The sequence below is a fragment of the Acanthamoeba castellanii genome (genome assembly GCF_000313135.1).
Source record: "Acanthamoeba castellanii str. Neff unplaced genomic scaffold scf7180000084776, whole genome shotgun sequence".
Classification (NCBI taxonomy): domain Eukaryota; phylum Discosea; order Longamoebia; family Acanthamoebidae; genus Acanthamoeba; species Acanthamoeba castellanii.
In genome coordinates this window covers 1,003,035-1,026,539 of record NW_004457586.1, presented here as the reverse complement: position 1 = coordinate 1,026,539, position 23,505 = coordinate 1,003,035, and the positions used below count along the sequence as shown (strand labels likewise).

At 57.2% G+C, this 23,505-nt stretch overlaps 13 protein-coding genes across 13 annotated transcripts; 6 read left to right on the top strand and 7 right to left on the bottom strand.

Annotated features, from left to right (window-relative positions):
* Nucleotides 1–124: 124 nt before the first annotated feature.
* Nucleotides 125–1,360, bottom strand: ACA1_285680 (uncharacterized protein; the record flags this gene model as incomplete). The annotated part of the gene is made up of 4 exons (XM_004344902.1): nucleotides 125–347; nucleotides 411–604; nucleotides 671–960; nucleotides 1,027–1,360. 4 exons carry the CDS (start codon nucleotides 1,358–1,360, stop codon nucleotides 125–127), a joined length of 1,041 nt encoding a protein of 346 aa, XP_004344952.1.
* Nucleotides 1,361–1,527: 167 nt separating this feature from the next.
* Nucleotides 1,528–2,697, top strand: ACA1_285670 (uncharacterized protein; the record flags this gene model as incomplete). Its single annotated transcript, XM_004344901.1, has 3 exons — nucleotides 1,528–1,591; nucleotides 1,717–1,819; nucleotides 1,884–2,697. Coding segments are annotated over 3 exons (981 nt in total), but the record flags the coding sequence as incomplete, so codon positions are not given.
* Nucleotides 2,698–3,201: 504 nt separating this feature from the next.
* On the top strand, nucleotides 3,202–5,441 carry ACA1_285660 (uncharacterized protein; the record flags this gene model as incomplete). Its single annotated transcript, XM_004344900.1, has 4 exons — nucleotides 3,202–3,870; nucleotides 4,002–4,998; nucleotides 5,043–5,387; nucleotides 5,428–5,441. 4 exons carry the CDS (start codon nucleotides 3,202–3,204, stop codon nucleotides 5,439–5,441), a joined length of 2,025 nt encoding a protein of 674 aa, XP_004344950.1.
* Nucleotides 5,442–6,041: 600 nt separating this feature from the next.
* On the top strand, nucleotides 6,042–7,733 carry ACA1_285650 (G-patch domain containing protein; the record flags this gene model as incomplete). Its single annotated transcript, XM_004344899.1, has 3 exons — nucleotides 6,042–6,875; nucleotides 6,956–7,488; nucleotides 7,595–7,733. The coding sequence occupies 3 exons, from the start codon at nucleotides 6,042–6,044 to the stop codon at nucleotides 7,731–7,733; spliced, it is 1,506 nt and encodes a 501-aa protein (XP_004344949.1).
* Nucleotides 7,734–7,838: 105 nt separating this feature from the next.
* ACA1_285640 (WD repeat domain 5 family protein) lies at nucleotides 7,839–9,667 on the bottom strand (the record flags this gene model as incomplete). The annotated part of the gene is made up of 9 exons (XM_004344898.1): nucleotides 7,839–7,957; nucleotides 8,079–8,153; nucleotides 8,242–8,420; nucleotides 8,566–8,631; nucleotides 8,751–8,853; nucleotides 8,961–9,087; nucleotides 9,263–9,352; nucleotides 9,414–9,487; nucleotides 9,562–9,667. 9 exons carry the CDS (start codon nucleotides 9,665–9,667, stop codon nucleotides 7,839–7,841), a joined length of 939 nt encoding a protein of 312 aa, XP_004344948.1.
* Nucleotides 9,668–9,896: 229 nt separating this feature from the next.
* Nucleotides 9,897–10,656, bottom strand: ACA1_285630 (zinc finger protein bud20, putative; the record flags this gene model as incomplete). The annotated part of the gene is made up of 5 exons (XM_004344897.1): nucleotides 9,897–10,020; nucleotides 10,058–10,186; nucleotides 10,296–10,384; nucleotides 10,473–10,483; nucleotides 10,578–10,656. The coding sequence occupies 5 exons, from the start codon at nucleotides 10,654–10,656 to the stop codon at nucleotides 9,897–9,899; spliced, it is 432 nt and encodes a 143-aa protein (XP_004344947.1).
* A 139-nt stretch (nucleotides 10,657–10,795) lies between these two features.
* Nucleotides 10,796–12,677, top strand: ACA1_285620 (regulator of chromosome condensation (RCC1) repeat domain containing protein; the record flags this gene model as incomplete). Its single annotated transcript, XM_004344896.1, has 8 exons — nucleotides 10,796–10,946; nucleotides 11,050–11,208; nucleotides 11,286–11,444; nucleotides 11,521–11,634; nucleotides 11,758–11,901; nucleotides 11,957–12,160; nucleotides 12,269–12,427; nucleotides 12,514–12,677. 8 exons carry the CDS (start codon nucleotides 10,796–10,798, stop codon nucleotides 12,675–12,677), a joined length of 1,254 nt encoding a protein of 417 aa, XP_004344946.1.
* A 120-nt stretch (nucleotides 12,678–12,797) lies between these two features.
* On the top strand, nucleotides 12,798–15,106 carry ACA1_285610 (uncharacterized protein; the record flags this gene model as incomplete). Its single annotated transcript, XM_004344895.1, has 7 exons — nucleotides 12,798–13,071; nucleotides 13,234–13,469; nucleotides 13,589–13,747; nucleotides 13,853–14,061; nucleotides 14,203–14,302; nucleotides 14,489–14,651; nucleotides 14,781–15,106. 7 exons carry the CDS (start codon nucleotides 12,798–12,800, stop codon nucleotides 15,104–15,106), a joined length of 1,467 nt encoding a protein of 488 aa, XP_004344945.1.
* A 679-nt stretch (nucleotides 15,107–15,785) lies between these two features.
* Nucleotides 15,786–16,460, bottom strand: ACA1_285600 (uncharacterized protein; the record flags this gene model as incomplete). The annotated part of the gene is made up of 3 exons (XM_004344894.1): nucleotides 15,786–15,861; nucleotides 16,057–16,162; nucleotides 16,391–16,460. 3 exons carry the CDS (start codon nucleotides 16,458–16,460, stop codon nucleotides 15,786–15,788), a joined length of 252 nt encoding a protein of 83 aa, XP_004344944.1.
* A 159-nt stretch (nucleotides 16,461–16,619) lies between these two features.
* Nucleotides 16,620–17,333, top strand: ACA1_285590 (Raslike protein rasG, putative; the record flags this gene model as incomplete). The annotated part of the gene is given in 3 exon segments (XM_004344893.1): nucleotides 16,620–16,810; nucleotides 16,929–16,997; nucleotides 17,009–17,333. 3 exon segments carry the CDS (start codon nucleotides 16,620–16,622, stop codon nucleotides 17,331–17,333), a joined length of 585 nt encoding a protein of 194 aa, XP_004344943.1.
* Nucleotides 17,334–17,562: 229 nt separating this feature from the next.
* Nucleotides 17,563–17,943, bottom strand: ACA1_285580 (peroxidase ppod1, putative; the record flags this gene model as incomplete). Its single annotated transcript, XM_004344892.1, has 1 exon — nucleotides 17,563–17,943. One exon carries the CDS (start codon nucleotides 17,941–17,943, stop codon nucleotides 17,563–17,565), a length of 381 nt encoding a protein of 126 aa, XP_004344942.1.
* A 498-nt stretch (nucleotides 17,944–18,441) lies between these two features.
* Nucleotides 18,442–20,385, bottom strand: ACA1_285570 (leucine rich repeat domain containing protein; the record flags this gene model as incomplete). The annotated part of the gene is made up of 9 exons (XM_004344891.1): nucleotides 18,442–18,591; nucleotides 18,730–18,843; nucleotides 19,060–19,096; nucleotides 19,179–19,270; nucleotides 19,371–19,518; nucleotides 19,652–19,734; nucleotides 19,847–19,915; nucleotides 20,039–20,209; nucleotides 20,332–20,385. The coding sequence occupies 9 exons, from the start codon at nucleotides 20,383–20,385 to the stop codon at nucleotides 18,442–18,444; spliced, it is 918 nt and encodes a 305-aa protein (XP_004344941.1).
* A 320-nt stretch (nucleotides 20,386–20,705) lies between these two features.
* On the bottom strand, nucleotides 20,706–23,364 carry ACA1_285560 (Ras subfamily protein; the record flags this gene model as incomplete). Its single annotated transcript, XM_004344890.1, has 14 exons — nucleotides 20,706–20,831; nucleotides 20,895–20,925; nucleotides 21,024–21,130; nucleotides 21,228–21,283; nucleotides 21,349–21,456; nucleotides 21,521–21,596; nucleotides 21,670–21,809; nucleotides 21,896–22,049; nucleotides 22,118–22,288; nucleotides 22,355–22,458; nucleotides 22,552–22,642; nucleotides 22,717–22,793; nucleotides 22,857–23,264; nucleotides 23,337–23,364. 14 exons carry the CDS (start codon nucleotides 23,362–23,364, stop codon nucleotides 20,706–20,708), a joined length of 1,677 nt encoding a protein of 558 aa, XP_004344940.1.
* Nucleotides 23,365–23,505: the final 141 nt, after the last annotated feature.

Here is a 23,505-nt window from a genome sequence, read left to right as displayed (position 1 = left end):
AGTGCCCAATCACAGGAAGGCACGAAGCAAAATATATTTTGATTTTTTAAATTAATAAAATGATAAATGGCCCTTTTAAAAATAAAATCATTTTCGCAACAATAAATACTTAGAAAATGTGTGTTTATTTATCGCTCACCCCAGGAATGGGCAGCAGGACATCGTTGTCCACAGGGGGGCAAGGAGGTGTTGGTTGTGGGCAGGCAAGTGTGGCCATCAGGGTGTCAAGCAGGTACTGGGGCAGCTGGCCACGGCGCACAAGCTCCGCACAGTCCGCAAGGACTTCGACTTCCACATCCTTGGTGGCGCACTGCTGGAGGAGCTCCTCGCGGCGGGCAATGAGTTCGCTGCAACAAAAAGAGAGATTAGCAACACACAGGGAGCACAGACACCAGCCAAGAAGGGAGAACCGTTTCTCCATGCGCAGTGCCTGAAGGCGGTCCTGGACTTCACCCATTGTGAGTGATGAAACCAGACGCCGACTTGCTGCGCTCGCGTTGCTGGCCAGTGCGCTCAGGAAGCCAGCAGGGGAAGACTCAAACTCGTCATCGTCAGCTGCCTGCTTGACCAGCTTGGCCTTGAGGCTTTCTGTGATTTTAGAAGGCTTACGACAAATAAAGTTAGATCACAAATTAATTTCAACAGATGGCACAATTAGAGATTGGCGTACCAACATTGGGTTGTCCTCAGAAGTGAGGTCAACAAAAGCCCCTCTCTTTCGTTTAGCGTACTTCATGCGTGATTCAGAGAGCGAATCATTGAAGATTTCCCGCATGGCGTCCTCGCCCATAGAGTGCGACAAGGCTTGAATCTTACCACGATCAAGGCGATGTTCAGCCTTCTCCTGATTCCTCTGCACAGCCTCCCAACGGGCCATCTCTGCTGCAGCTTGGCGCTCGACCTCCTCGGCATCCTTGAGCTTCTGCTTGCACGACAAGAGTTCTTGGCTGTGGGCGACACCTAGAATTTGAAGAATTATTAGCATTAAAAGCAAGAACATACTTGGCATTTTTGTATTGTACGTACACTCCCGGTAGCGGTGGGACAAGCACGACGTGAGGCTCTTGCAAGGCTGGAAGACACAGACGTGCTTCTTGACCTGCTTCTCCGGTGGGCCATTCTTGATGCCCTCGTACTTTGGGATGTGGCAAGTCGTACACATTTTTGGTGCCTTGAAGCCTTTCCCCCGCTCCCACTTGAGCGTGCGCGCTGGCATACAGAGCTGCTCCTGGTCTCCTGGGCTGTTGTGCTCCAAAGAGAACCAGTCACGAGGGTAGGCGCAGGCCGCATTGGTGACCGTGTAGAAGTCATCGTAGGAGAGGATCGTGGCAGGATCGACCAGCGGCGTTGGGGCGTGCATGGTAATGCTTGTTGTGGGCGCAGCGCCAAATGCATGTCCTCCTTCAAAAAAATTCGAGGTAAAGAAAAAATTATCATTGCAATGTCATCATTGGTTGTTTGATTGTGAAACACTTTTTTTTCGTCACACCACCATTTTTTTGGCGCAACGCAAATCAATCCACAAAATGCCTCGGCTCCACATCTACACGCCACGGCAGCTGCATCTCCATCAAGCACACCAGCGACGTCGGTATGCGCCAGTTTATTGCTATTCGATTCAATAATTTGTTTCTAATTAAGAACGATTTAGTCATTTTTGGTCTGTTTCTCGTCGTGCACTGGGCGCTTTTGCCAGCCAGTTTGGTGATGCTGCAGCTGCGCGTGCCTTTGGTGAGAGTCCTGATGTTGCGCGCTACTGGCGGCACAAGATTCAAGATCCCACATTCCATGCGCAGCCATGGGGCGGGTTCATCTATCGGTGCGTTCCCATCCGACCAAATTTCTTTACCTCATTTTTAATGCTCATTTGTTTACTCCCACAGGGGCTTAAAATTCGGCGACAACGATGCCACCATTCAAGCTGTCCTATGGCAGCTAGTAAAGGAGCACCCCACACACACGCTTGGAGACTTCGTCAACGAATTTCGAGCCCTCGGTGTGCCGGTCAAGCGCAATTTCATCCAGCGCATTTTTTCAAATTGGCGATGGTCGTGGAAGAAGCCGGCGGTCCATCAAGTCCTCAAGTACACCCCCGCGAATATCCTCTATTACCGTGAGTGGGTCTCACTCATCCCCCAGCTGCCCCTGGCCAAGCTCAAGTTCTGCGACGAGTCGCACTTCGTCGCGCGCCAGCTTCACCGCACCCAAGTCATCGGCCCCGTCGGTGAGCAACGCGTCCTGCGCGACGGTGGCAACCTCTCTGACTCATTTTCCCTTACCCTCCTGACCGACCTCGCAACGCCAGACAACCCCTTCTACATCGACATCCGTTCGGATTCCAACTCAGAGGAGGACTTTTTCAACTTCGTCGTGGCTGCCGTTGCTGCCGGCCGCCTTGCGAATGGCGACTTTTTCATCGTCGATAATGCCAGTATCCACTTCGGCCGGGCCACTCGACCTCGGCTTCGGCTTCTCTTCGCGCGCCACGGCATTTCGTATCTGTTCCTCCCGACCTACTCGCCTGAGCTTAACCCCTGCGAGCTCGTGTTTGCGTTCGTGAAAAACTACATCCGCGCACACAGGACGCCTGAGTTCCAGCTTCCGCAGCTTCTCCTTCAAGCCTTGACGCGGCTCGCCTACCGTCAGCTTGTCAACATGTATGTCCATTGTGTGAACATACTGGAGCGTCACAAATAAACGTTCAACCACCAACAGCTTCTGAATGCTTCCACCCGGCACGCTTACGCTCGAAGGGACGCGGCACAAGAGATGTCTGCAAAAAACTGGAAAACGCAGAGAAAGTTTATGTGTTGTGAAATTGGTGGAGAACTCATGGCACCTCCGTACGCCCGTAAGGTACGGCAAACGAAACTGCAAGTCGCTCCGTCCCGGAAACCGTTTCGACCAGACAATAGGACCAGGTTGAGGCCGCGTGAGGTTGAGCTCTTCAACGCGCCCGTGTGGGCGCGAAGGAATGCTATGAATGTTCGGGCCAAGATTGCAATCTTGTGTGAAATTTAATTGTCGACGATGAGCAAAACAGCTAGGTCACTTCCACCAAAACTCAGGTGGGAGGAAATCGCCACTTCGCACTAAGAAAAACATAAGAAGAACATCGACGCACAGCCAACCTCACCAAGCTGCACTTTCAACCTCGTCACAAACAAGAGAAAGAGAGAGAGAGAGACAGAACTTGCGCAGATGGGCGAGACCGACCTCGAGGAGCTCGATGAAGCAGTACTCGAAGAGTATTACGGCATACTCCAGGTGTTCGAGGAGGTGCGCGTCTTCACGCAGACCGACCGAAAGCGCCACGCCCTGCAGCTTGCCACCGCCGGTATGACGGCCGACGTGCTGCAGGCCAACGACCTAAAGGTGGCGGGCCTGGAGCAGTTCGGCCTGGACCCTCGGCCCAGCCTGGTCCTGCACAGCGCCCTCACCAAGCTGCGACTTCGCTGGGCGGCCCCTGAGGCCGGCGTCGTGAGCTGCCTCGAGGGCCAGACGGTCGAGTTCCAGATCAGCCTGGCCGGCGGGTCGGGCGCGTTGCAGTACAGGTGGTACAAGCACGCAGTGAGCCCGTCGGGCAAGCTCGAGAAGCGGCTGCTGGACTGCGACACGGACAGGCTGCGGCTGACGGCGGTGGACATCAACGACAGCGGCCACTACTCGTTCTGCGTGACCGACGCCGGTGGTGCACAGGTGCAAGCTGAGAGGCCTCTGTGGGAGCTGCGCGTGCGGCTGGTGCGCGACTTGGCCGAGCTCGACGCGCGCGAGAGGTGGTACCAGTGGCTGGACGAGATGGTTCCGCGGCCCCGCTTCCATCTCGCCGAGAAGACCAACAGAGTCATTCTCGACGAGATCGGTCTCGAGGTACACTCCCCCCTCTCTTCGCATTTGGTTTTCGTTTTTGTTTATTTTCCAATTCGTTTTATTTATTCTTTCGTATTTAGTTATGAGGGGTAAGAAATTGAAATGGGTAGTAATTGATAAACTGGTGCCAGGTGCTCTTGCCTATGTTCCATTCGCAAGGGCGGGGCTACATCATGTTCAAGGTGACGGCCGACGGACCAGAGAAGAACTCGTCAACGGTGATTCCGTGCCGCAACAGGGACTTCCTGCAGGACATCGTCGAGCTGCGCACCCTGGTGGCCCGGCCCACTGAGATCGAGCATCTGCTGGAACAGGGCCGCGCCAGCACCCCACTGCTGCGAAGCTACCTCATCTCCGTGCTCGGCGTCCAGCCGCCCGAAGACGCCGACGGCGACGCCCTGGTCGAGCTCATCATCGAGCACCTCGGGAAGTGTGAGGCGGAGAAGCCCCCCCTGCCCCCGGTCGACCTGATCGAAGGGAAGAAGGAGCTCTCCGGCGCCCACCTCGGCGCCCGGTTCCTGGTGGGCCAGAACGGCATCTACGCCCGTGGCTACGGCCAGCTGCCGGCCCCGCCCAAGGCCGACCTGAGCGTCATACGCAGGCCCGCGCCGGTGCCTCCCGGCCCGGAGGGCCTTGTGCAGAGCCTCCACCCGCGCGTCCAACGCCCCGCGGCCTTGGTCACGGCCACCGGTGACAAGCCACTTCCGAAGCTGGTACTGGGCGACGTGCAGCCGGTGGCCAGCGTGCACAAGATGGCCGCGCAGAGCGTGGGCACTTCAATGGGCATCAGCCTGGGCATCGAGCTGCTACGGAGCGGGTACCTCTACCAGCGCGGACAGATCTCGGGCAAGGCGGCGGCGCAGCAAATCGCCTTGACGACGGCCACCGGCGGCCTCATCGCCGGCGGCTACACCTACGCCAGCATGGCCCTGCAGCAGCTCGCCGTGAGCCAGGCGGGCAACCTGGCAGGCCAGGCCGCCAGGGCTATCCTGCGCAGCCCCAACTTCGCCGTCGGGGCCGTGCTGGTCACCATCTCGACCTGCGTCGACCTCTACCGCTGGAAGCAGGGCCAGCTCTCGGGGCGACAGCTGCGCGAGAACTGGTCGCGAACGTGGCCACGACGGCCGCGTCCACGGCGGCTGTCGTGGGCGCCGCGACCGTGCTCGGCGCAGCCCTGGCCACGTCGTGGACTGGCATCGGCCTCCTGGTGCTCCTGGGCCTTGGCGTGGGCCTGACCGTGGACAAGCTCGTCCGCAGCGGGGTCCGCTTTCTCGAGAAGCGCGCCCTGCTGCAGCGTATGCGGGCCGACGCGTTCGAGCTGCTCGGCCTGGACCCCAGCGACGTCCTGGATGCGGCGAAGAAAGAGGCAGTCAACAGGCGCTACCGCGCGATCAGCCCGTTCCTCCACCCGGACAAAGCCAACATGCGGAACGGCACCCTGTTCAGCCTCATGGTGGAAGCTCGCGACTTCTTGTTGAATCCTGACACCAACTTCAACCTCCTTGTCAACTTCCAAGGTACTGGCCATCACTCTTCAGGTTCTCTTCTGCTCGGCAGTTCGTGCTGACTGAGCGGCTTCTTCTCTCTACTCCCACCCTCTCCCTTGAAAGGCATGAGCGATGGTGAGTCCGAAGATTCATGAATCAGACCGACCGCTTGTTTGTACAGTCAAAAAGAGGAATTCAAATTGTCCACTCGCACTAAGCCCCAACCAACCACGAGATCAGTCTTTGTTTGAAAGAGGAAATGTGGGTTTGAGTCTCAACACAACCATCCTTCTCACCTCTCTGGTGTGATATGAATGGTATATGCCCATCTGTACCTTGCACACTGCCAATCGCATGCAGTGGAGGTGCAAAAAGTTGCTGAGGTGTGGAGGTGCAAAAAGGTGTGCAAAGATGTGAAGGTGGAGTTTGTAAGGTGTAGGTGAGAGTTGTGAACGTGGTGAAAGCACATGTAGAGCCATGTAGATCTCCAGAATAAACAGCATTGCCGTGTACAAGGTGACAGCTTGTTCTCCTTCACAAGCAGCAAGGTCAAGATCTGGACCAAGCTTCAAGGTGAAGGACCGCAGTCTTGTGCATTCCACATTAAATTGCAATTTTACATGCTTTTTGTGTGAGAGAAACCAAAAAGAGCAGATAGAAAAAGTTCAAGAAATCACAAAGAGAATGGAGGCGGAGCTGCTGGTCGCCCTCGAGCAACTGGAAGCGGTCGAGGCCGCGCTGCTGACGCACCCGGCCGACGCCGACCTGCTGCGGGCCAAGGCAGAACTCACCGAATTGCTCACCCTCTCCTCCCTCCTTCATGCACCCACCGCCAATCTGGTCGATGCTGGTGCTGAAGATGGAGATGGCGACAAGGGGGTGGCCGACATGTTCGGTGGCAACGACGACGAATGGGAACGCACGCACAAGCGCGAGTTCGAACTTCACACCGAACGACAGAAGCAGGCCTTCAGCACTTCATCATCCGCTACCCCAGCCTCATCAGTAACAACTTCATCTTCATCATCTTCAACAAAGCGCAGCGGCGAAGGCGACGACGTAGAGGGCGAGCAGGCCGGCTGGCTGGCGTGTCGCGTAGTAGTGACCGAGAGCTTGGGTGGCGGCTTCGGCGGACCACGGCAGCGGCGGGTGTGGCGCGAGGGCCTGCTCCACTCGCGGGCGCCCGACGACGCCGGGCGGTACCGGGTGACGCTGCTCCACTCGCGGCTTGTCCACGAGGTGCGGGCCGAAGACGTACTCCTCCAGGGCGCCACGCTCAAGCACCTCAACCACCACGCGAAGGCCGGCGATGACGGCGGCAGAAAGCGAAAGCGAAGGCGGGTGGGTGGCGGCGAAAGCGAAGACGATGAGGAAGAGGAGAGTAGCGGCAGCGACGACGGCTTCGCGGGGTTCAGCCTGATGCGAGCCACGGGCGGACACGACTACGTGGTGGGCGCCTGGGAGAGTCATACCAGCGGGATCGGCTCCCGACTGCTCGCCCGGATGGGCTACACGCCCGTATGTCCCCCACAACACGCACACGCACACGACACACGCACACGACACAGACACACATGGCTGATGGAGGGAGGGACCAGGGCAAAGGACTGGGGCGAGGCGGCGAGGGAATAGTGAAGCCGCTGGGCATCGGCCTCAAGGCGCCGTCGCGCAAGAAGGAGCTGCTCGGCCTGGGCCACGACGAGCGGACCAGCAAGCGCGGCAATGATGGCGGCGACGGCGCTGACGATGACGGCGAAGGCAGGCGCTCGCAGGCCTTTGACGAGGCCGGCAACCCGATCCCGCGCAAGCGTCGGCGCGGCGGCAAGAAGAGTCGGAACAAGAAGGCCGCCGCGGCGAGGGACGACGAAGGCGAGAAGAAGACGTCGGACGTGTTCGGCTTCTTGAACGAGATCGGGCAGGTCGGCGGCACCGCCAAGACCGGCGGAGGCGGAGGCGGCGGCGGCGAAGAGCGGCAGAAGAGGGAAAGGGAGCAGGAGAAGAGGGAGGACGGGTACAAGAAGATGAGCGCCAAGGAGCTGCAGGACAGCCTCAAGAAGAAGATCATCGAGAAGGACGACGTCAGCTCTAAGATCAAACACCTCGAGGAGAGCGTACAGCGAAACAAGGACAGGTGCGCGTGCGTGCGCGAGTGTCGTGTGCGTGCGCGTGTGCGGTAATGCGTGTGCATGTCGTGTGCGTGTGTCGCTCACCACCAAACCTTTCGGCTGCACGAGCAGAGATCCGGCGATGGCGGCGCAGGCGAAGCAGCGGATGCGAGAGGCGCGGACCAGGCTGCACACGCTCCACGCCGAGATCAAGGAGCTCGCCACGCGCGTCAAGATCAAGGAGGGCACCAAGAAGACCATCGTCTTCTGATCACCGCACCGCACACACATGACACACGTGTGCGAAGTGGAGAGCCTATAGTTATTTATTAAATTAAAAGAAAGAGAGAAAACGAAAGAGAGGAGGGGGAGGGGATCAAGAGGACGAGGACTTGGGGTCGCAGTGCTTCCACAGCTTGACGGTCTTGTCGTTCTCGAGACCGGCCGAAGCGATGATGTTTTGCGTCGGATGGCAGTCGATTCCCAACACCACATCTGCAGATGCACCACAAAGACACACACACACACACACAAGAGAGAGAGAGAGAGAAACACAAGTGGAGTGAGTGTGTCGTTCTCACTTCATCACGCCGTAATCAGTGATGTAGGTGTTTACCTGTGTGTCCCTCCAACTTCTGTACGATTTCCTTGGTCTGCAGATTCCACAGGTAGATGTTGTGGTCTTCCGAGCCTGCGGCGATGATATCAAATCAAGAGAAAGTGAGTGCACTGTCGTGTGCGTGTGTCGTGTCGTGTCGTGCGGGGGGGGGGGAACACACCTGAGACGATCCATTTGCCTCCGGTGACGGAAAAGCTGGAGAAGATGCAGTACTTCTCGTTGACGTGTCCCGTGTAGGTCTTGAGGCACTTGCCTGTGGAGTAGTTCCACAGCGAGATGGTGTTATTGAGCGTGCCCACCAGAATGAACTTGCCGTTGGGCGAGAACTTGACGAACGAACTGTGCGTGTGTTACACACACACACACACACACACACACACAACGCACGCAACACGACACAACACGGGCTCGAGTTAACAAGTGGTGGCGCGGTGGGTGGCGTGGTAGCTACTGATGATGGTGACAGGGAGGAGGAGATGCGTACACTGGCGGGTTGTCCTCGTCGATCAGCGTCTTAAGGCACTGGCCAGTGGCGGTATCCCAAATACGACTAAGTGAATGTGCGCGTGTGTGCGTGTGTGCGTGTGTGCGTGTGTGCGTGTGTGCGTGTGTGCGTGTGTCAGCTCTCATTGCCGTCAAAAGGCTTTCATAGGAGGGGAAAGTGAGTACCAGAGGCCGTCGTAGCTGCTCGACACGATGAGGGTGCCATCTCTGTTGAAGTGGACCGACGTGACAGGATCCGAGTGCGCCGGCAGAGTCTTGAGGCATTTGCCTGCAACGCGGCAAAACAAAACAGTGATTATCAGTGAAGCGCGTGAAGAAGTGCATCCATCAGAGCCTGTAGACCAGAGATGTGTGACAAAAAAGGCGGGCGCGTACCTTCTCGCACGTCCCATAGTCGCACGCTCTCGTCGAACGAGCCGCTGACGATGAGGTTCGACTGTGGATTGAAATTTACACAAAATACATAGCTCGTGTGTCCCTCCAGCGTTCGCAGACACTTGCCCTGCGATGCCAATGCCAAAGAAGAAGAAGATGATGAAGAAGAAGAAGAAGAACACGTTGGCGATGCGTGTGAGTGTGAAAGGAATCACATGTGCGCTACGCGGTGTGAATGCTGATCCTGGCATTGTAAAGCCAAACATGGACCACGTGTGTACGCAAGCGAAAGGGAAGAGTACCGTGCCGACGTCCCAGATCTTGATGGTGGTGTCGTCTGAGCCCGAACAGAGGTACCTTGAGTCAGACGACCAGGACACATCCGATATGCCCTGTGCAGAACAGATGAGAATTGCATAAAAATGAAAATGGAAATAAAAATCAGGGGGGTACTTTGTTCTTGTCCTCCAAAGTTTGTTCGAATCGCCCATCAAGCGCATTCCAGATTTTGATGGTTTTATCGGCCGCTACGCGCAAAATCGAGAAAAAGCTTGGAATTAGAGCAAGTGTCAGCAGATGAGAGTAGGGGTGGGAGGGGTACAGGCACTCGCCAGCCAGTTGCCATCAGTAGAAAATTTGACGCTGGAGATGGCCTTCTTGTGGCCCTGCAGCGTATACTTGAGGATGTAGTTCGGCTTCTCGCTCATTTTATGGGCAACCTCCGCTGGAGGCAGGGATGTGGAGGAAGAGGCAGCTCGTCAATGCGCCTCCAGGTTCACTCAAAGATCAGATGCAATTCGAACGTTGCTTTCAGTTTAATTCGATTTCTTTTCCCTTCTTCCCTTTACTCTTGGCGGGAAAATAAGTATAATAAAAAGGCGAGTAGGGCGGCCGCGACGACGAAAGGAGTTGATCTTTGTTTTGTTGAAGTTTGCTTTACACCTGATCGTTGTCTTCCTCCTTGACCTCGAGGTTTCGGTTGAGCTTGGGTCCGTTGTCCACCTTGATCTGGCCATCCTGCTCAGGCCCGCCGTAGGGCTCGACAGACAGGTTCTTCATCCTGATGATGTGATGAATAACGACAGGTGAGGACGCACACCAACTCGCTTGTGACCTTGTCCGCTAGCTGATGATGGTTGTTGTGGGAGAGGAAGTCAATGTACCTCTTCTTGTGGAGCTTGGTCTTGAAGTGGTCCTTCATGGAGTTCTCGTCAATGAAATACCGCCTGTTCACACAACATGCCAACGTAGGGCGCCATGTGGCCGAAGACGCGCAGGTCAGCGGATACTACTTGTAAGTCGAACGCTTCATAGAAAAGAAGAAGAAGAACGTACGCGCAGTGGACGCAGATGAACTGGCCGCTGCCGGGAAGGTCGAGGTCAAGCGGTGTCGTCACCTTGCCCGCCTGAATCTCGCTGTAAATCTGAACACGAGAAAAAGCAAAGGAGATGAGATTAAATCCAAGTAGGCGGGGATGACGATTGTCGGCTGGGAAGAGCCAAAGGACGCACCTGGTCCAAATCTGAACGCGCAATGTGGTGCGTGGGATGGATCTCGATTAGAGGTCGAATTGAATGAATGGATAACAAAATGAAATGTTGCCTGCAAAAGGGTACCCTTCGTTCGACGCTTCGTGGATTTGACCTTGGACGTTGTCTTGTCCTTGTGCTGCCTCTTTCGCCTCTGTCTGCCCATCGTCTGTACTTGATTGATTCTGTTTCAGATAGCTCCTCGTTTGTAAGTTCGAGATTCTGCCGGATTGCTTCTCTCTCGTTTCTCAACTCCGTTGCAGTTGTTTCCTTTCGTTTCCTTTCTTCTTCGAACTGCCCACAAGATGAAGCGCGTAGCGCATGGAGCGACCGGGCGAATGCTGATGCCAGGACGCACGGCAACTGCCGCTAAGCTGTGCACGCCGCCAGCATCTTCGTCCATGTGCCTTGTGGAGAAGCGTCGCTACTCTATCCAGCCCGAGCGCGTCCCCAAACGTACGTTGAGATGGGCCAAAATCCCATTTGGCAATCTCCATCCTGCACCATGAGCTTTTTCCCTGACGCGCTATGCCGGCGGCGCATTGTTGGATGTGTGCAGCGGGGCAGGGCGTTTACACCTGCGGGACGGGACGTAACGCTCAGCTTGGCGTGGGTGATCTCGAGGACTACCAACTTCCGGTGCCCGTCCAGGAGCTGCCCGTGGGTGCCTCCTACATCGACGCTGCCGCTGGGTGGACCCAGAACTTCCTCCTCACAAGTACGTCGAATGATGCCTTGTACACGGGTGCATTGCCCTGGCCTGGTGTTGTTGCTGACAGTCCCGGGACGCAACAGCCAGGCACGAGCTGTACTATTGGGGCTCCTCCGGTGTATACGCGCTGCTGCCCATGCGACGAGACAAGCGCATCTACTACCCCACCTTGTGCGAGCCTGCACAGAGCCTGGGCATCGTCAAGATTCGGACAGGCCGGCAGCACGGCATCGCGCTAAGCAGTACGCTCTCGTGCGCGTGCGTGCGTGCGTCTTCAAATGACTATTCGCTCACTCGGCTATCGGGACTACATCATAGAGAATGGCGAGGTCTACATATGGGGCAACAGCGAATTCGGCCAGACGGGTCTCGGCAACAAAGAAGCGCAACACCTTCCCATTCGCATGGAATTCTTTCGCGACAAGTCCATCGGTTCGACATCTCACCTGACCTTCATCTCTATACCTACGGTGGATGCTGATCCACCTTCACGATCATCATCACCATCACCATCACCATCTCACACACACACACACACACACATCACCGCAACAGTTGACGTATCCTGCGGGCTGGACCACAGTGCGGCCGTGTCGAAAGATGGTCGGGTGTGGACCTGGGGCTATGGAATCGACGGTCAGCTGGGCCACAACGGCACTGAAGACGAACTCAAGCCCAAGGAGCTTACCGTCATCCGAGGTTCGTCGAAGCTTGCCTCCTCACGGCGAATGCCGGCGCTCACGCTTCAGCTCAGGGGAGGGGATCTCGCGCGTGACATGCGGGACGGATTTTACGGGTCTTCTGAACGAGACCGAGGGCCGCCTGTTCACCTTTGGCAACGGCGAGGCGGGTCAGCTGGGCCACGGAGAACGGGGCCTCTGCCTCGAGCCCTCCGTCGTGCCCTTGGACAACGTCAAGGAGGTCGCCGCCGGCGGTGCGCACATGCTGGCCCTCACCAGTACGCCATCATCTCCGCTCTCTCCCACATGAGCACGTGCAATGTCTGATGGTCACACGCACACGCACCACCGCACACGCACCACCGCACTCACCGCTGCACGCACAGAGGACGGGCAGGCGTGGAGCTGGGGTTGGGGTGAGGATGGTCGGCTGGGTCATGGCGCAACGGAGGATTTCTTGAAGCCGGAGCCCATTCCCACGCTCGGGCCGGCGGTCGGAGTCGTCTCGGTCTCTGCTGGTGGCGGACATTCGCTTGCGCTCACCGGTACCCTGATCTATCCTATCTATGGTTGTAGGTTGTCTTCTTGCTTCTTTGCATCATCTCACACAACCACACCCAACACGCCACAGAATCAGGCCAAGTGTACGGGTGGGGCTTCAACGCCAGCGGCCGACTGGGCCTCGGCAACGAATCCTCGGTCATGACGCCCACCCTGATCAAGGCGCTTGCAGACAAGCGAGTCCTTCGCGCCATCTGCGGGCTCGACCACTCCCTCTTTATCACTCAAGCCTGAGGCACGAAACAAAATGAAATGGTTTCGAAATGTTACTGAAACTTGCGAAATAGTTCCAGGAAAAAATATAGGGCAAGCCATTTCTTTTTTCTCTTCTTGTTCTTCTTGGCTCGGCGGAAGATGGAGCAGGAGGAAGGTTTGTTGCATCTGTCCGACGAAGTGCTGCTCATGATCATAAAATGCGCTTACGACGCACATGACGTCGTACTCGCCGAGGCGCAGCACCGCTGGCCGCCGGTTGCCGAACCGGGGGCGCTCGTGGAGGTCATGAGCGCGGTGGGCCTCGTCTCGCGGCGCTGGCGACGCGTGGCGTGCGACCCCACCCTGTGGCGTCAGCGCCACGACATTGTGTTCGGAGGCGCGCCCTTCCCTCACCTCCAGCCTCCTTTTCCACGTACGTCCAATTTATATTAATTTACATTTATATGAATAATAATAATAATAATAATAATAAAGGACGAAAGGAATCAAACGAACGGAAGGAGTAATTTTTTGCGAAAAATAATAAGTAATAAGGCGGTTTTAATTGTAATCACATTTTTTTTTGCTTTTGTAGACATTGCCTGGCGGCAGGCGTACCTGGCCAAGGCGAAGCGCTGGTGGTGCGTGCGTAACTCGCCCGTTGCGCTGCAGGACGGGTGCCACCCTCCGATCCTCTTCGCCGTCGTCGAAGGCGCCCCGGCCCTCCTCGACCGGCTCCTCTTGCGCGAGAAGCCGGACACCGTGGCGGAAGACCTGTCGCGCCTGAGCGCCCAGAACCTGGTGCAGGCCAACAGCTTGGAAGTGGCCTTGGTACAACACTCATTGGCACCGATTCGATCCCCCCGCCCAAGCGCATCACGAACTCATCACGCAGCACGCAACACGCGCGACCGCACACGCGCCACACACCTACACAGAAAGTGTTGCAGGCAAGAGAAGCGCGGGGAGGTGAGCGCGACTACGAAGAGTGGTACCTCACGTTACCAATCTACGAGGCCGCCTGCTGGGGCAACGTGGAACTGATCAAGCTGATGCTGGGCCGAAGGCGACAGCCGAGCGGCTTGCTCACCCTCGGCACCGCCATGCAGGTGCCCACGAGCCGGCCCACCCTGCGCATCGATCTGGCGCTGACGTTACCCAACGCACACGACACACGACACTCGCGCGACGCACACGACACCGGCGCACTGCAGTTGGCAGCAAGAGAGGGACGGGAGCAAGTGGTGCGCTACTTCGTGGACAATGAGTTGGCTCTCGCGCACGACCCGGTGGCCAACGCCCAAGGGCAGTCGGTGGTGCTCGCCGCCTCGCGCGGCCACGCGAAGACGGTGGAGGCTCTGCTCGAGGGCTATCCACCCGACCTCTTCGACGTTGACGACGATGACGACGACAAAACCCGCGCGTACGTCGATCTTGTGTGTCGTGTGTGTGTGTGTGTGTGTGTGTGTGTGTGTGTGTGTGTGTGTGTGTGTGTGTGTGTTGTATGTGTGTTGTGTGTTCGTGCGCGTGAGTGGTCACTGACTGGCCCAATGGCGCAATGCAGGCGAGACACTCTGCGACTGGCGCTGGTTCACGCAGTGTCCGGCGGTCATGTGGAAACCGTGCGCGTGCTAGTCGAGGAGGTCGACTACAGCTGGCAACTGGTGCACGACATCATGGAGCAAGGCACACACGACACGACACGACACGACACGACACGACACGACACGACACGACATGACACGACACGAGAAATGACGATTGCTTGTGCAGAAGTGAAAACCATTGATCTCGGTACTATCGACGCGCTGCTGCCGGATCCGGCCTACGATTTAGCCGGCAGCCAGCAGGGCGCGGTGCGGAGAAAGTGGAGCGGGCGTCTGCTGTCATCGCGCTGGATGCGCACCGCTGCAGAGACTTCGCCCGCGCTGGCTATCGAGTTGGGCTGGCTCCTGATGGCCAAGGGGTTCTTCATCGACAGCGGCTGCCCGCTCAACGCCCTCCAGATCGCAGGTGCGCCCCCACATGACACACACCACACACCACACACACACCACACACACACACACACACACACACAAATGCCACACACGACGAGACGACACGCGAGTGACGGGGTGGTGGTGGTGGCGCACGGAACAGCTCAGGAGGACGCGAAGAGTGTGTCGCTGGTGAACTGCCTGCTGAGCATGGGCGCCAACCCGAAGGCCCGCGGCAGCCCGGGCTCGGCCCCGCCCGAGGTGCTGGCAGGACTCAAGGGCAACACAGCCATCATCGATGCCCTTTCCGCTGCGGCCGCCAGCGGCGTGACACCGGCGATGGTGACGTCATCTACCACCTTAAAGAAGACAACTGAGCATGAGGAGGTGGTGCCAGACGCTGGGAAGAAGCGGAAAGCGCCGAGCCACCCGATGATGCTGATGACGACGAAGAGGCGGGAGGCGGTGATGGCGGAGCGACTTTGGTGAAGCGACGACGCACGGAGGGAAACGAAGTGCGCCGGATGGCGGAGCTGATCAGGGAGTGGGTGGCGGAGCGGTGGAGCCAGGTCACGGCGCACGACTGGATCCCGCACCACTTCACCACGTTCTACCTGCGCGCCCAGCTGCACCAGTGTGGCCTCCAACCGCAGGTACACACGTTGCCCCCCCAACCTCCCCAACCAGCCCCCCCTATCCACCGTATGCCAATCCCTCATGCATTCATCGCACCACCGCACTCACACACGCTCACACGAACGGCCAGGGGGATGAGAGGGTGGAGCTGATGCGGCAGCTGGCGGAGCACATCGCCACGACGCGGCGCGAGAGGCAGGCCGCTCTGCTGGACGAGGAGCCCGTCGTCTATCCGCGCGTAGAGGTCCCCGGCCCCTTCCAGCTCTGGGCATGACAATCGCTCGAGGCTTTAGCCGTGTGAAAACCACAACGCCCCAGCAGTGTCCAGACTCGAACCGGCGAACCCGCACGGAGGAGGCTAAGCGGGTGGCGATAGAACGCGTAGGTGTTGTGTAGAATGTGAATGAGTAGTTTGGAGAGTGGAGAAAGAAGTGTTTTTGTTTTTGTTTACTTGCTCTTTGACCACGTAGGTTCGTAGAGACATGAGCCTGCATGGCGGTGCCAAGGGTGAGCGGTCGCTCGGCTCTGACCTTCAGTTGAGCATCAGCTTGACAAGTTCCAGGTTGCCCCAGCAGGCGGCCTCTTGATCGCCAACTCGGGTCCCCGCTCTTCAGCTGGCAACTGGTGCACGACATCATGCAGGCACGCACGCACGCACGCACGCACGCACGCACGCACGCACGCACGCACGCACGCACGCACGCACGCGGCGCGACACGGCATGAGAAATGACGGTTGCTTGTGCAGAGGTGAAAACCATTGATCTCGGTGCTATCGACGCGCTGCTGCCGGATCCGGCCTACGATCCGGCCGGCAGCCAGCAGGGCGCGGTGCGGAGAAAGTGGAGCGGGCGTCTGCTGTCGTCGCGCTGGATGCGCACCGCTGCAGAGACTTCGCCCGCGCTGGCTCCTGATGGCCAAGGGGTTCTTTATCAAGTAGCGGCTCCCCGCTCAACGCCATCCAGATCGCAGGTGCGCTCCCACATGACACACACACGGCACACACAAATGCCACACACGACGAGACGATACGCGAGTGACGGGGTGGTGGTGGTGGCGCACGGAAGAGCCCAGGAGGACTCCCAGGCGAGTGTGTCGTTCGTTAGGTCTGTGTAGTGGTGAACTGCCTGCTGAGCACCGAAGGCCCGCGGCAGCCCGGGCTCGGCCTCGGCAGAGGCGCTGGCGAGACGCAAGGGCAACTCGGCCATCGTCTGTGCCCTTCCGCAGAGGCACTTTGTCGACACCTCAATCCACCCAATCAGGCAATGAGCTATTTTTAGGTAACGAATGGCGAACGGCTGCTCTGCTGAAGCTTGGTCGCAAAGGCGAAAAAGTGGTTTCTTATTGTTTGTCTTGACGCGTGCAAGATGGAGTACAAGCTGGTGGTGGTGGGCCGTGGTGGGGTGGGCAAGTCGTGCCTCACCATTCGCTTCGTGGCCAACCATTTCCTGGAGGAGTATGACCCCACCATCGAGGACTCCTACCGCAAGCGGGCGTACATCGACGACGAGTCCTGCGTGCTCGACATCCTCGACACCGCCGGCCCCGAGGAGTACAGGTCCGTTTATTATTATTATTATTTGTTATTGGTATTTAGTATTCAAAAAAATGTCACATATGACACAGTTCCTGGCATACATCGATCGACTGACCACCCTTGTTGTTCACACACGTAGTGCGATGAGGGACCGGTACATGCGCTCGGGCCAGGGCTTCGTGTGTGTCTACGACATCACCTCGCGCTCGTCCTTCGAAGAGGTGACGGTCTTCTACGACCACATCCGACGGTCAAGGATGTGGACCACCCGGCCATGGTGGTGGTGGGCAACAAGTGCGACCTGGAGTCCCAGCGCCAGGTGGCCGTGGCCGAGGGCGCCGCGCTGGCCCAGTCGTTGGGTGGCGGCTGCGTGTTCCTCGAGACCTCGGCCAAGGCCGACATGAACGTGCAGGAGTGCTTCTTTGCCGCCGTGCGCGAGATCCGTCGGCTCACCAACAACAATAACGACGACAGAACCAACTCCACGAAGAAGAAGAAGAAGAACATGAACGGCGGCAACTCCCAGCGCTGTTACCTCTCCTGATGTACAAAAAAAAAGATGTGTTTTATACTCCATTCAACTGCAGATTATGAATGACAGGCTCATGCCACGCTTATGTGACTGTTAGACACCTTTCCCCGCCAGTGTGGCGGAAGCACAAACACAGAACATCATGGATGATCAACCATCAGCCCACATAGTGTTGAATGCTCTTTCATTATTTTCTTTTAAGAAGAAGAATAACGAGACAGATCTCATCGTTGGTTGAGGCTTAGTGCGAGTGGACCTTGTGGAACTCGAAGGTCTCCCACTCCTTGGGCGACGCGCGGTCGGCCACCACCTTGCCGCTGGGCTCCACACACAGGTACTTGCCATGGTGGGTCTTGAAGTGGACGCGCTTGTTGCCCAGCTTCTCGACGTGGAACGTCTCCCACTCCTTGGGCGCGTCGCGGTTGGCCACCACGGTGCCGTTGGGCTCGGCCGAGAGGTACTTGCCGTGGGCCGACTTGAGGTAGACCTTGCCGCCGCCGAGCTTGACCACCTCCCAGTGCTCCCACGCTGCGGCAGCGTCGCGGTTGCCCACAACCGCGTGCGCGGCGTCGGCGCAGAGGTACTTGCCGTGGTGGGTCTTGACAGTGAACTTCTTCGGCATTATTGTGGTGGTAAAGGTGGAGCTTGGGCTTGAAGGAGAAGATTGTGGTTTGTGTGGTCTGAGACTGGGCATTTATACCCGGCCGGTAGCCCGACAAGTAGCTCTGGGGCGGGTCCAATCGCAATCAAACAAAGTGCACCAGCCAATGGCAAATTAGTCGGAGCTAAAACGAGTTTCGGGCAGTGGGTGTATTGAAGGCCCTGGTGAAAAAGGAATGGAGGAAGCGACAGCGGAGGGTGCTCTGTGGCCCGCCTGAAGGCCGGCCAGATGGAGGTGTGATACTACGAAGTAGCACCACATATCCTAATCGGCGCATTCCCCTACTCCCACGACTGGCGCCCCGCCCTTCTTTGTGCCCTGGCCGCCCTTTTCACTCTTCTTGTGGGCGCGCAAGAGCCCAGCTTATTCCTCGCCAATGTATTGGATGGTGCTCATTTCGATGGAAAGAGATCACACGACCAATCACAACAAACCGGAGCCCGGACAGCAAAGCCAGCTTTAGAGGAAGGTGAGGGGAGCCAGGGGGTCGTCGGGCAGGACGAGGCGGTAGTCCTTCCGCTGGCCCTTCTCCTGAAGCACCCGACAGCCAGGCAGCAGGGACGCGAACGCCGCCAGCCCCTCCGCCGTGATCTTGTTGCAGCCTCGAATCTTCTCAGCACACACGAACACACGAAACGCACGGCACACGCACACGACACGACACACGCACACACGACGCACGACACACGGGCATGGTGAGTCACAAGAGCGAGAGGACTGGTTAGGCCCGTGCGTGGTGGAGGGTACCTTCAAGAAGCGCAGCGAGGGGCAGGAGTCGGCGAGCAGGGTGAGGCAGTGATCGGTGATCTTGTAGCACTGCTCCAGCTGCAGGTTCTCCAGCCGGGGGCAGTGCGTCGCCACCTTCGCCACACCTGCCTCACGTCAAGGTACCACGCGTTAGACCCGCAGAGTGCGCGAATGCGTTGTGTGGGTGTGTACATTGTGTGTGTGTGTGTGTGTGTCTGTGTGTCTGTGTGTGTGTGTGTGTCTGTGTGTGTGTGTGTGTGGTAATGGTGAGATGCCTTGGTCGGTGATCTCATAGCAGCCTTCGAGCTCGAGGGAGCACAGATTGGGCACCAGCTTGGTCACGCTCTCCAGGCAATCGTCGGTCACGCTGGGCGGTCGACCGCTCACCACGTCAGCACGGACGGACGGAAGGAGAGAAAGGTGAGGGGAGACCACCACGTCACACATACCTCGAATTCCACGAGAGATTGAGCGAGGTGAGCGCAGGGCACGGCGACGAGAAGCAAGTCTTGAGCCACGCCTCGTTTACTTGCGAGCACTCCTACGAGAAGAGAAAAGTCGAACGCCGCACGACACGACACGACACACGACCAACGACACGACACGACACGCACGGCACACGAGGCGGGAGAGTAGCGAACCTCGAGATTGAGGTGAAACAGGCGGGGAAAGCGCTTGGCGATGTCTGTGAGCGCCTCGCCGCGGATGGTGGTGCGGCTGATGTCCAACAGACGCAGGCTGTCCTGCGACTCCGCCTCGCCGATGCCCAGCCGCTGGATCTTGCAACCACTGCGGCCCACAAAGTTGCGTTCGTGAATGACCGCGAAAGTGTTGCATTGAACCACAACTCGGTGGCGATCGAGTGGAGTGATATGAAGAAGAAGAAGAAGGAGAAGAAGAAGGAGACGATGATGACGCGCACCTCACATTGAGGTACTGCAATTGGGCAAAGTGTGCGAAGAGGTCCTTCATTCCGCTGTCGGTCACCATCTTACAGTCCCGCAACTGAGATAGAAATGTATCAAATTAATCATATATAGAAAAGAAAAGATAACACATACATAGAAGCAAATATAGATTATTAAAAAAGAATATCGAATGCGCAAAGAAGGTGTACATTGAGAGCGCGCAACGGGGGGTTGGCTGCGATGATCGCGCGCAGGGCGGCGTCTGCGATTCGGCACCCCTGGACTTGAGCATCAGTACACGCACACACGCGACGCACGACACGCACGACACACGACACGCACGGCACAAACGCGACACGACGTGGCACACACGCAGAACTGTGTTGGGCGTGGCGGCGGACCTCGAAATGTAGCGCCTGCAGCTGCGGGCAGGACTTGAGGATGGCACCGACGTCGGCGCTGGTGAGCTTGTAGCACTTGCCCACGTTGAGGGACCGGAGGTTGGGTATGCTGGGCAGGAGGCGCTCCACGACCTCTCGCACCACCCGCGCCACCGTCGTCAACTCAAGCGACTGACAGCACGCACCACACACGACAGGACACGACACAGGGCACGACACGACACGACACGACCAACGACACGAGTGAATGCGAAGTTTGTGACAAACGTAACGGAAGTGACACGGCGGTGTACCCTGGCCTGCGCGAGGTAGTGCATGGCCAGCGCGTTCCAATCGCGGCTCACCATTTGCAACCCCAACACCTGCCGCGTGGTCAAGCTGCCCATTTGATTATTAAGTAGTTATATTTATTTTATATTGTTATTATTTATTATTTATTATTTATTTTTATTTGACGTTGGACGCCGTGTCGTGGGTCATTCCATCTGCAATAAAATCGCGGGAACAGATTGAGAGGGCGATTATGAACCTGGCGAGGATGTGAAAGCTGACCTCCAGCGGCAGTGTCTCCATCTTGGCTTGTTGTGTTTTGGCGGCCCAAAGGGAAAAGTTAAGTTAACTGCTGACGTCAGGCCTGTGGTGTTTTTTCATTTTGTAAAGAGACAGATCAGCTGTGCTTTCTATCGTCCTTCTTGTTCTTCTTGGCGACCTTGGTGTCGCGACGCCACAACGAAGTGACCTTGTCCCCAAGAGCCTTCTTGCTGAGCGGCGAGCCACTTACTGTTGACGGGGACTGTTGAACGTTGTTTCGTTAGTGCTGGTACACAACGGTACCGGGGTTGGTGTATGCGCGTACCGCAAACATCCCCAACTCGTGGGAGCGCCATCTGTGGTTGGAGAGGTACGGTGGGGGCAAAAGTTAGGACAAGCACAAAGATGACGAGTGTGATGGAAGGTAAGGAAGGGAGCTGTGCTGAGGAGGTACATTGGATTCGTGGTGTAGGTGGGTGTGTGACTCCCCTTGGACGAAGAGTCCATGAACTCCATTATGGAGTGGCTGATGGGCGGCAGCCCAGCGGGCGAAGGAATGTCCTGTGCTCACATTATTGTTCACATGTCAGGAAATCGCATCGGGCGGCACAGATGTGGTTGTGTGTCGTGTGGTGTGTGGGCTGCTTGGGCGGCGTACGGCAGGGAGTGTGGTGTGTTTCCTGAGTTCGTGTTCATCACTTCTTGAGGCCCCGACTGAGATGGTCGATTGTTAGGCAGGAAGTCAACAGTAATGCAGTAGTGGGGGGAGGGCCAAGTACAGCTCTCTTCTGCCTTGGTTCCCTTGCTGGCGTTGAGACGTATCGACGCCACCCACGCGCTCCGTTCTTCGCTGGTGGAGGCTGCCAGCAACCAGATCTCCCCGAAGTCTTGGCAAGAGCAGACTCTTATTAGGCTCCACCACTATCACTGAAAGACAAAATAGGCACCAACCTGTACTCGAGATCTCGAACGGAAACCCGATCTTCACGTCGGCCGGGTGCTCTTTCACGGCAACTCCTGGCGTCAGCTGTTGCCAGCAGGGAGTCAGTTGGGTTGTTAGTCCAGTCATTGCAGGGTTAGTTGAGGAGGCAACGACGTACGGGAAAGGTGCCCTTGGTCGCGCCGATGGAGATGTTGCTGGTGAAACTGAGGGTACCTTCTCGAACTGAGAAATTGCGTGACCTCCACCGTCGCTTCTCCATCATCTGAAGAGAGCCCGCCTTCTCCATCTCGCCTTGGCCTGAGTGCAGGCCACGCACGTTAACATCGGAACCAACAAGAGGATGTAATCGTCATCGTCACTTCGATCCAGTGTGGTGTGCGTACTCTGCGACAACGGAGCTGCGCTGGCCTCGTGCGCCAGCAGATACCGCACGCACTGGGCGAAGGGCTCCTCTACGTTCTCCTCTTTCGCAGACAACTCCACGAAAAAGGCCGAGCCCAGCTGTCGCGCTAATTGACTGCCCTCCTCGAAACTCACCTACACCACGGCCACAAGGGGCTGTGTCAGGACAGGTTTGCGATAGGAACTGTGGGGCGAGCAGCTACCTGTCTTCCAAAATGTTCGTCGGCCTTATTGCCCACGATCACGATGACGTGTGGGAGCTTGGTCTCGGTTTTGTGCTTGTGTATGAGCGGGTAGAGCTCGGTCAGTCTGTCGAAGCTGCCTCGGGACGTGACGCTGTACACCAGGATGAAGCCTTGCATCGGTAGCAGATACTGAACCCCAAATCAAAGGTAAGAAAGAAAACAATCAAATCGAGGAGAAAGGAATGCGAAGCGGACCTCCTTGGTTAGACTGTCTAGCGGAATCATGCCTGAGGTGTCGGTCAAGCGAAGGATGTAGCTTTTGCCATCAAGTCCCAAGCGATACTTTTGTTTGTGCTCCTCTGTGGTGTGAGTAATGGTGTTTTGAGTTGTTGTGTTTGTTTGCACATCACAAAGAAAAGAAGAATCATAACAAGAGGGCACCAAGGACCCACCTCCTGTGCTGACGTATCGTGGAGCGAAAGTGTTGGAGATCAACTTTCGAATGAGGCAGGTCTTGCCCACGAACAAGTCTCCCATCACCGCCTGGGCAGATAGGGAAACGAGCAGGGTGAGTGAACGACCAGGCGCAAACGCAAACTCAGGGAAGGCAGTGGTACGATTTCATATTCGGTTAAGCTGCTCACGTCAGCCACCGCCTCCCGCTCAATCGTAGCCACGGCGGACTTTTGTGAGGCTGCGGCCACAGGTGATGCTTAGGGATTCGCCAAGGTGGTAACAGAAACCCCGTGCTGCGTACCAATTAAGCCATACTCCTCGGCCAACATATCCCGGATGCATTCCTCCACCCCGACCGGGTCGTCCTGTCGCACTTCCTTAAAGGCGCACTTGTAGTACTCTGAGTACCTCTTTCCCTCCGATGTGGGCACTTGTCGAATCTTGTCGCTCTTGTGATAGCCAACAATCATCAGCGGGAGCCGCCTGGCCACATCAAACTCAGAGTTTAAGAACTGGGATGTAGCCCTGCATGTGCACGAGGTGATGAGGTGCCATACCACCCCATGTGCAATTGGTCCGTCATGCCCTTCCGTAGCTCGCGGTCGAGGAGTGTGGTCATCAGCCTCTCGCGTGTAAACTTGAACTCTTCGAAGCTTGCCCTCGAGGCCGTATTGTACACAAAAATGAAGCGGTCCCCCGATCGCACGGCCTGTAGCGCAGGAGTGTGAGATCCTTGCACGCGAGAGAGAAAGAGAGAGCAATCGACGAGGTTGGCAATTACCTGATCGCTGATCCCCCAGCACCCGCATAAGTTGGTGTCGAGGTTTATGGTGAATGCTGTGCCGCTCAACACCAACCGTTTCTTCATCACGACGGGCACGCCTGGACCAGACCGTTAGACCGTGCTAAAACGAGACCTAGTGCTCAGTGAGCGAGTGCAGGCCCTGTAC